Source organism: Dipteris shenzhenensis, unplaced genomic scaffold (assembly GCF_047967505.1).
Source record: "Dipteris shenzhenensis isolate YYH24624 ecotype China unplaced genomic scaffold, Dip_SZ_1.0 scaf0001, whole genome shotgun sequence".
NCBI lineage: Eukaryota > Viridiplantae > Streptophyta > Polypodiopsida > Gleicheniales > Dipteridaceae > Dipteris > Dipteris shenzhenensis.
The window spans coordinates 19,359-27,966 of NW_028239308.1; the positions used below are offsets into that span (position 1 = coordinate 19,359).

The following is an 8,608-nucleotide window of genomic DNA, read 5'->3' on the forward strand; positions in this document are numbered from 1 at the left end:
TCAACCATCGGACGAAGCTGAGCGTAGAACGGGCGATCGAGACCGAGAACGTCCAGCAGGAGGGTCACAAAGCTCGTCGTCCAGGTCGCGCCGTTGCGTGCAGCCGGCATCCAGCCCGCAAAGTCCTGTAGCTCGGCCAGCGTACGCGGCAGGGTGATCTTGAGCGTGGCGTTGGGCCGGCGCAGCTGAGGATGGCAGAGCATCGTGACCTCGCGAGCGGCATGGTGCTCGCTCTTCAGGACACTGAACTTGTTCGCGGACGACGCCGAGCTGATGAGACCGACTGTGCGCGTCGCCGTGTGAACGAGTGCGAGGTCGGTGGACTCCGTGCGTCAGACGGCAGTCCAGCGAGTCCGGACGCACCTCGAAACGAGTGATGAGATGGTCGATGATGTCGAGTTGGAGATCGTGCTCGTTCATAGACTGGGCGACCGTGCTCTTGAGCGAGCCGCGCTGCTGGCTGAGTCGTGGTCCTTCGATCTGGCCGCCGTTGGCGAAGAGTAGTTCGGCGATAGCCAGGCCGTTCTCGACCGTGTACTCCGTCGTCTTCTTCGCTGCGAGTAAGAGCCGCCACAGGACCGCCTTGAGCTCGTCGCGGTCGTCCGACTCGTGCCAGGCCTTGGCGAGCGGTCGAGCCCAGGCCAGGTCGCTCGGCACAGCCTGACCGCGTAGGAAGACCTGCGCGAGGTCGCCGAACGTAAAGTCGGCTCGCTCGCCTTCTTTAACAGGCCAGAGCGCGCTGACTTCGATCGCCTGCTGACGGAGCGAGACGATCGGCTTGTCCAGCTTGAGGATGGCCTCGACCCGGGCTTCGATCTTACGGAGCAGCGTCGAGGCCAGCTCATGCAGGCGCGATCGCTGCGGCGAAGACTTGACGAAGCGAGCGGCGACCTTGGCGGCACCCAGGAGCTGTGAGCCAAAGGAAAGATTGGCCTGGATGTCGGCTTGGGAGACCTTGCGCAGGAAGATGTCCTCGCACCAGCGGAAGATGAGCGACGCCAGCGGGAAGAGATCGACCTGATCGAGCAGGATGACGAGGCCGTGCATGAGCATTCTGAGCACTCGTGGGTCGTACGCCGCCTTGCCGCTGAGCGCGAGACAGACGGCGATCGACGTGAGCATGCGACGCTGCACCGAAACGAAGGGCGCTGCGGCAGTGCCGTCGAGCAGCTGATGCGTCGTCAGGTAGACCTTGACCGGATCGCTGAAGATCTTGTACTGCTGGTCGAGCCATTTCTGAGTGCGTCACTCACCTCTCAGACTGAGCCACGCACCAGAGCTCGGAAGCAGGCGAGCGGCTCGAAGGTGGTCGGTGCGACGTTGAGGCGCTGACGACCAGCATCCTTGACGAGCTTGTCAAAGGCCTCGAGACCTGACTTGGACGCGCAGAGCTGAATGCCCTCACGGACGTTCTGCGAGCTCTGCCAGTACTCGTCCGTCATCAGCCCGAGGACTGACGCCGCAATCGAGGGCGATGCAGCCAGCAGGGCAGCTTGCACGCCGTCCTCGGAGTCGGCTGGAGCGAGCTTGGCCTGGGTCACAAGGTCGTGCAGGCGTCGTTGGAGATGCTCGTAGTCCGGATCGTCGGTACCATGAGCTGAGGCGACGACGAAGGCTGCAGCTCCGCCAAAGCACATCGAGACCCCCTCGGCCGTCGACATTGCAGCGGCTTTGGCGAGTGTGGCGAACATGGCCTCGGCCCGGTGGTAGATCAGGGCGGCACCGTTGACCGCCAGCGTGGCCTCGGCCCACTCCTTGCGCGTCGCGTAGCCGCTCAGCTTCTCTGGCACGACCGGTGCGCTCGCCGTCTCGACCTCGCCTTCCTGATGCTGTCTATCGATCTTCTCGAGCAGAACGGCCTCGTACAGAGCCGTCGTCAGGCCCGCGAGGTTCTTGAGCTTGAGCCGCTGAGCGACGGCGGTGAGGATCGAGCGCAGCCAGGTGTGGAATCGAGGCGAGACGTCGGCCTGGTTCATGAGCCAGTCGTACGAGAAGTGGCGTTGCGAGCTGGCGGCGACCATGATGTTCGCGTGAACGAGAAAGGACGTGCACACGAGCTCAGGCGCCTCGTCCATCGTCCTGCTGATCGTCGACGCAATGTCCGCCGAGATTTGCTGAGCGTCGGGAGCACTGGCGAGACCGAAGACGTGACCGAGCGCCTGAGCGGCGTGCTGTGCGACTCGAAAGTCAGAGTCGTCGACGAGCGTCATGATAATCTTGAGCCAGTTGTCGTCACAGGCTGTCGGATCAGTGTCGGTCACCGGCAGACCGTGCTCGGACGGCTTGACGAAGCGAGCGACGAGTTTGGCGCGTTCGATTCGCAGTCGCCAGGACGGAATGCCGACCTCGCCCGGCTTGGCTGCGACCTGATTGACGTAGCTCATCAGCGATCGACACTTCTGCCCGACATCTGACCCGCCGGTGCCGTTGAGGGCCCACATCGGGAAGATGACGCCGAGGCAGCGTATCACAGCCGCGAGGGCTCGTTCGCTGCGAGAGGTCTCGTACGAGCGGAGGAATTCGCCGCCGATGCGTTCGATCAGCTTGGACGCCTCGGTCGGCGAGAGATCGAGCACATCGGCCTCGACGGCGTCGAAGATACACTGAGCGACGAGCATGGCCGGCTCAGGCTGAGCTCCCTCGAAGGCCTCGATCAGGTTGGCTGAGGAGATCGGTCGGCTCATTCGGGCGCGCATGGCCGAGAGTGTGACGAAGAGTCGTGTGCAGAGCGTGACGGCGGCATCAGGAGCGTAGACGGCGCCGCGAGACGTGCTGATGGCCGTCACGCTGTCGACGTTGCCCTCTCGGATCGCTCCAAAGTCATCGTCGTCATCCACGTCGACCGCCATCGCGTCCGCTCCGCCTTGCGAGGCCAGGACGTTCGCTCGATCCGAGCTCAGATAGTCGGTCATCGCCTGCGAGATGGTGAACATGGCATCTTGGACCTTGACATTGCGCCAGATCCGCTGCAATGACTCGATCCAGTCCGCTCTGTTGATCGCCGGCTTCCGTCGCGCCGTGTCGAGCAGCTCGGCGCGCACGTCCGACATCGGACCAGGCAGGACGATGTGATCCTGCAGAAGGGGCTCGCGCGAGCTGACCTGCAGACAGAGCGTCGACAGCGATTGCAGCAGCGTGATCCGATCGATCGCATTCAGCCTGTTTTGACCGAGCCGAGCACCGGCGAGGCTGAGGATGTGACAGGCCTCGGCGACCAGGTCGCGCTGAGACTGGTAGCCAGCAGCTTGCGTGGCCGAGTCAAAGTGCAGCGCGGTGACAGCGAGGTCGAGCGTACGGCGAAAGCGCTCGTGGGCTTGTGCGCTGTAGCTGTCATCCATGTCCTCCTGTGCGGACTGAAGCGATCGCGTGAGAAATGAGACGAAGCGAGCGTGAGCTGCAGACGGTGCCGCCGATGTCGTTGCTGCCGACAGATCGCCCTTGGCCTGGTCCATCGGGACGCTGGCGACACTTGCCGACTCTTCAATCTCGAGCTGACCCTGGAGAAGCCAATACCTGGCCCTCGATGCCTCGCAGTACGCTGTCATTGAGATCGCCGACGCGCAGTCGGGCGCACGGAGCTCGACCGGCGGTACGTGGCTGACAGGCAGCGAGCCAGCTCGACAAAGCATGTCGACGAGCTCGCTGACGCTGATCGAGTCGGATCGAGGCGTCAGACCCAGCGCCGAATTCTTGGGCGGCGCCTGTATCGGCTGCCAGCTCGACGACAGCCAGGTTGCGACCTTGTCCGGCATGTGCACCTGAGCGAGACGGGCATCACGTGACGACAGGTCGAGCGCCCGGCTGACGAAGCTGCACACCGAGTCGAACGGGTAGACCGGTCCCTGGATCTCGAGCTCGCGCACGAAGCCCTCGAGGCCGTTGACGAGCTCGGGTTGAGTAATGCGGTCGTGCAGGAGCAGGGTGTCGGCGAGATGGGCTGCTGCGCGGCAGGTCGCCTTGTTACCGATGCGGCGGAGCGCGACGCTCCAAACTCGGTCCCACGGTGGCGGTGCGGCATCGGGAGACGGCTGCTTCGTCGGTGACCGCGCTGCAGGTTCGGCGAAGGGAACGCCTTGCGTCGCCAGGTTGGCCAGGCAGAGGAACGCCCAGATCTGGAGCTGCTGATCCGTGTGCGCGATGACGGCTTCGAGGCGAGCGAAGATCGTCTGCTGGATCGACTCGTCGAGCTCGAACCAGCGTCGCTCGATCAGGAAGTAGAGCAGGTGCAGACGATGTGTCGCAGCTGGACCTGCTGCTGACTCGAGGTCACCACAGAGGGCGGTAATCGGGTCTTCAATCTGCGTGGGTCAGTTGCCATGTCTCAACGTCGCGCACCCTGCGACGCTTGGCTCTTGGAGTCGTGACCTCGGCGTCTGCAATCGCCACCTCGACAGAGCCAGCAGACAGGCTAGCGAGACAGTCGGCGCCGAGCTCGAGCATGGTCCACGCAACGGCCTGACTGGGCGCAAAGCCGACGCCACGACGTAGATTGCGAGCTTGGAAGGCATCGTGAGAGCTATGCTGAGGTCGTGGACCCAAGCTCAGGCACTCGATGTAGAGCTCCTCAACTCGCCAGCGCAGCTCATGCTCGGCCATGATGTTCTCGAGCAGGAGCTTGACGCGGGACGTGTTCGGATCTTCGGCGGTGTTGTTCGGGTCGATTGGTGCCTCGGCCGCGAATGGATAGAGGTAGCGCATGGCGATGATCAGCTGCTCCTTGAGCTCCGGCAGCTTCGTTTGCCAGATGGCGATGAGCGACGACCACAGACGAGGGCCGCAGCCGTACAGCGCGACCGTCTCGTTGAGTTCGAGGAAGGCGAGCAGGCGATTGAGAGCAGTGACGGCGTGAACATGGGCTGACGTCTCGGCCGGAAAGCGTCGGAAGAACCGACAAAGCTTGACGAGCAGCACGACGCCCCGTTTCGAGCCGGTTTCTTCGTTGATTGTGCTCAGCGGCGCACTCGGGGAGGCGAGCAGCAGGCGAATGCACGAGGCCAGGCCAATCTGCTGCTGACTGGCTGTCGGAGCTGCTCGGCCGCGTTGAGTTTGCGTCGCCGGCGAGCGTTTGGCGTCCTCATCGTCGCTGCCTGCAACGGCCTTAGTCCGCCCCGTCTTCCTCTGTGTCCGATCCGGCGTCGTCAAAGCCTCCTCTTGATCATCTTTCAGATCTCTGACTCGCCGCATCGGATCGCCGAGCAGCGCGCCAAAGCAGAAGATTGTCGTATCGAGCCATTGCTGCTCGTCGAGATGCTCGAGATGCGGTGTATGGCTGAGCACAGCTTCGATGCACTTGATGTAGTCGGACGCGACGGGCAGATAGAGCTCGTCGTTACTCCGGGCCATCTGAACCAGATGTGACAGGAGCGCCTTGATCGCCTTCTTCGTGAACAGATGCTTCGACCTCTCGACAGTCTTCCTGAGCAGCTGTGTGCCCTCGACCAGGCGCTTCTCAGCAGCCGCGGCGGTCGTTGGCTTCTTGAACACGACGTTGCGCTCGGTGACCACGTAGGCGAACAGGGCCTGAAGGACCTCGATCCATCCGCCCTTCTCTCCCTCGATCCGCTGAAGTTCGCGCGGCGATGAGAGCAGGTCGCGCATGGACTCGAGGCCAGACTTGCGCTCGGTGATCTGGCGCGTCAGCTATCGACGGAGCTTGGGTCATGCCTTGTCCGAGCCGAGCGCTTGCACAGCGTCTCGTAGCCTGGCCGACATCGCGCCCGCGCGCAGTCGAGCTCTCACCCGTCGATCGTGCGGACTAGGACACGCAAGACACCCGAGACTCTCAAGAGGTCAGACTAGCCAGATGACGAAGCCGCCCAAGCCCGAATTTCGACTTTCGCTCCGCTTTCTACGCCGCAAGCCTCTCACTGCTACCGTCGTCTTTTTCCTCGTCTCAGACACTCAAGAAAGCCAGCATGTGCGTCTTTTGGGCGCGCGGCTGGACAGCCCAGTCGATCGACAGGGCTTGCATCATAGGCATCGCTCGGTCGCTCCCGCCCCAGCGAGACATCCTGCGGCTCGCAGGAGCTCAGAAGAACGCTTTCCGGGCCGACTTCGGTTCGAACAACGTGCTGACTCCCTCGCAGGCCGTCCGCCGGTGTCGTCCGCATCACGCACATCGCCCTCTTCGGCCTCATCATCCTCTTCTCGCTCGTCGACTGGGCCATCGCAGCCAGCCAGCTCGCGCAATGGAACGGCGCCTCGAACCCCGAGGATGTGCGAATCGACAGGCGAGGACAACGCTGAGCTTTGCAGGGCACGATCCGTGACCGAACTCGTCTATCACTCTTCTCCGGTCTCCTGACGATGCTCATCTACATCTACCTGCTCGGCGGTGCGCGCGAGACGTCTTCGGCTCGGCTGATCGCCCAGGCTTCCTCGTGGCAGCATCCTCGGCGCTGTTCGGCGTCCTGCCGCACATCATCGGCACCGTCGTCTCGTTCTTCTTCTGGATCGCCTCGGCGGCGTCTGTTCAGCAATACATGGGCAACAGCGGCTGCGACTCGCTGGGCAACTTCGTGCGCAGCACATCTCGACGTGCACGCTGACGCTCGCAGTACCGATGCGGCACTGAGCGCGGTCTCCAGGGCATTAACTGGCTGCTCTTCGTCCTCACCGGTATCTCGGTCATCTACGTTGGCTTCCTCGTCTTCACCAACAAGGGCTCGCGCCGCGGCGGCCTGATCGACGACTAAGCGCACCAACCAACTTGTCCCAACTCGCATCTCATCGTTCCCGTCTAATTCACATGCTTCCTGTCTCATAGAGTGAACTAAGCTCTGTCTATGCATTCGCGCCGACTCGCGCTCGCGAGGCCGCGATCGAGCCCGTTTCCGCGAGGTTGCCCGCTTTCGTTGAGTCTGCCATCTTCTCAGTGCTTCAGATCTTCGTCCCCTCGTCTGCGTGACCACAGCGGCGCCTGACGTCGATTCGCATCGCGTCGTCCAAACGCATCAGTATGAAGCTCACCTACCTCGGTTGCAGAGGCCGAGCCGAGCCGATCATCCTGCTGTTCATCGACGCCGGCGCACCTCTCAAGCTGCTCTCGATCCCGATCGACCAGTGGCGCTCGCTGCACGACGACGACAAGCGACCGGATCGCTTCCCATTCGGCTTGCTGCCTACGCTGCAAGTCCCGACGGGCGCGGCAGGCGGGCGAGATCAGGTGATCGCGGAAGCCGATACGATCCTTCGCTTTGCCGAGGCGAAGCTGAGTGCGAGCGGAACAGAGCAGGCATTGCCCAAAGCTCGTCATGAGATGATCGCTTCCAGCACAACGAGCGTGACGATGGCATGGTTCGATCAGATGAGCCACGAGAACTGGAGAACCGCCGACGCGCTCTCAAAGCAGCTGAGAGCCATCATCCTGCCTCACCTCCGACGTCTCGAACACCACCTGTTCGTCCATTCATTACACTCACTCCTAACGAACGCAGCGGCTCTGCTCTGTTCCCGCCTGTCCTCGTTCCTCCGTTCAGTGACGCCGGACGACCCGGTACGACCCTCAATTGCGCAGCCGTCACGATCTTCTTCTTGCTCGATCTCGTCCTCGAGCTATTGCCGCGCACCATGTCGGATGTACTTCAGCAGCACTTTCCGCACTGCTACAGCATCTGGCGAGACGTCTCAGAGCGGCCACGGATCAAGGCATGGCGCCAAAAGGGCCCACCGAAGTCCAGTACGAAGCCAATCGACATCAACGACGACGGACACGATGCGAGCGAGGTCAGACATCGTGATTGGATCGCTATTCACCGACATGCGACCTACGAGCTCATCCGCGAGACGGCCGCGCAGGACGAAGCCGGATCGCTCAAGCTGGAATTGGGACTGTAACATCTGGCACTGTAAGCTACCCTGGCATCTGTAAAATGCATTGACAACGAGATCAGCCGTCTCGTGAACAACTGAAAGCGAATTTGAGGAAAAGTACAGTTGCCGCGTTCTCGAGAGCGCGCGAGAGAGAGGACTGATAAGAAGGTCTGAATCATGAGGACTGAAGTTTTTTGATGCGACGACAACCGCCATGACGACACTCAATCGAGCAAAAACTCGGACAGATCAAAGTTGGCGTGAAGGTCGTCCGTCTGATGGTACGCGTTGAAGTCACCACCCGGTGGACCGAAGTAGGACGCGTTCGTCGACTGATTCGCCGAATCGCCTCCGTTCGAGCTACCGCCCGACGCGACCATCGCGCTGTCGACCTTGCTACCGTTCGTGCTCGCTGTATTCGGCGGCGAGACCTTGCTGGTATCGTCGAGCGGCGACTTGCCGGCCTCTGTCTTGACAGTGGACGCGGTGCCGTTCGGCTGAGGTCGATCGTTCGCCGCCGAGAGCAGCGAGTTGGATCTCGAAGGTCCTCCTCCGCCGTCTGTCTGCGCCTGAACCTGCCCTGACGTCGGCCTCGGACTGGGCGCGAGCGCAGCCGGGCTGGAAACAAAGCCGTTGTCGCCACCGTACTGAGCGAGCTGACCTGGCGTCGGTGCACCTTCGCCGCCATACTCGTTCGGCCGCAGACGCTTGCGAGTGCGCGGGGAGGGAGCTGGCATGCCCGAGTCCTGAGGTGTCGCAGCTGGCGTGGCGGCCGTCTGACGAGGCGTGCCATTCA

The 8,608-nt window shown here is 62.5% G+C and overlaps 1 protein-coding gene across 1 annotated transcript; it reads right to left on the minus strand.

Moving 5' to 3' along the window:
• On the minus strand, positions 1-5,598 carry LOC147879501 (serine/threonine-protein kinase TEL1-like). The gene is made up of 3 exons (XM_087372182.1): positions 4,366-5,598; positions 1,275-4,298; positions 1-1,221 (listed from the first exon to the last, which is right to left on the minus strand). Exons 1-3 carry the CDS (start codon positions 5,596-5,598, stop codon positions 1-3), a joined length of 5,478 nt encoding a protein of 1,825 aa, XP_087228308.1.
• Positions 5,599-8,608: the final 3,010 nt, after the last annotated feature.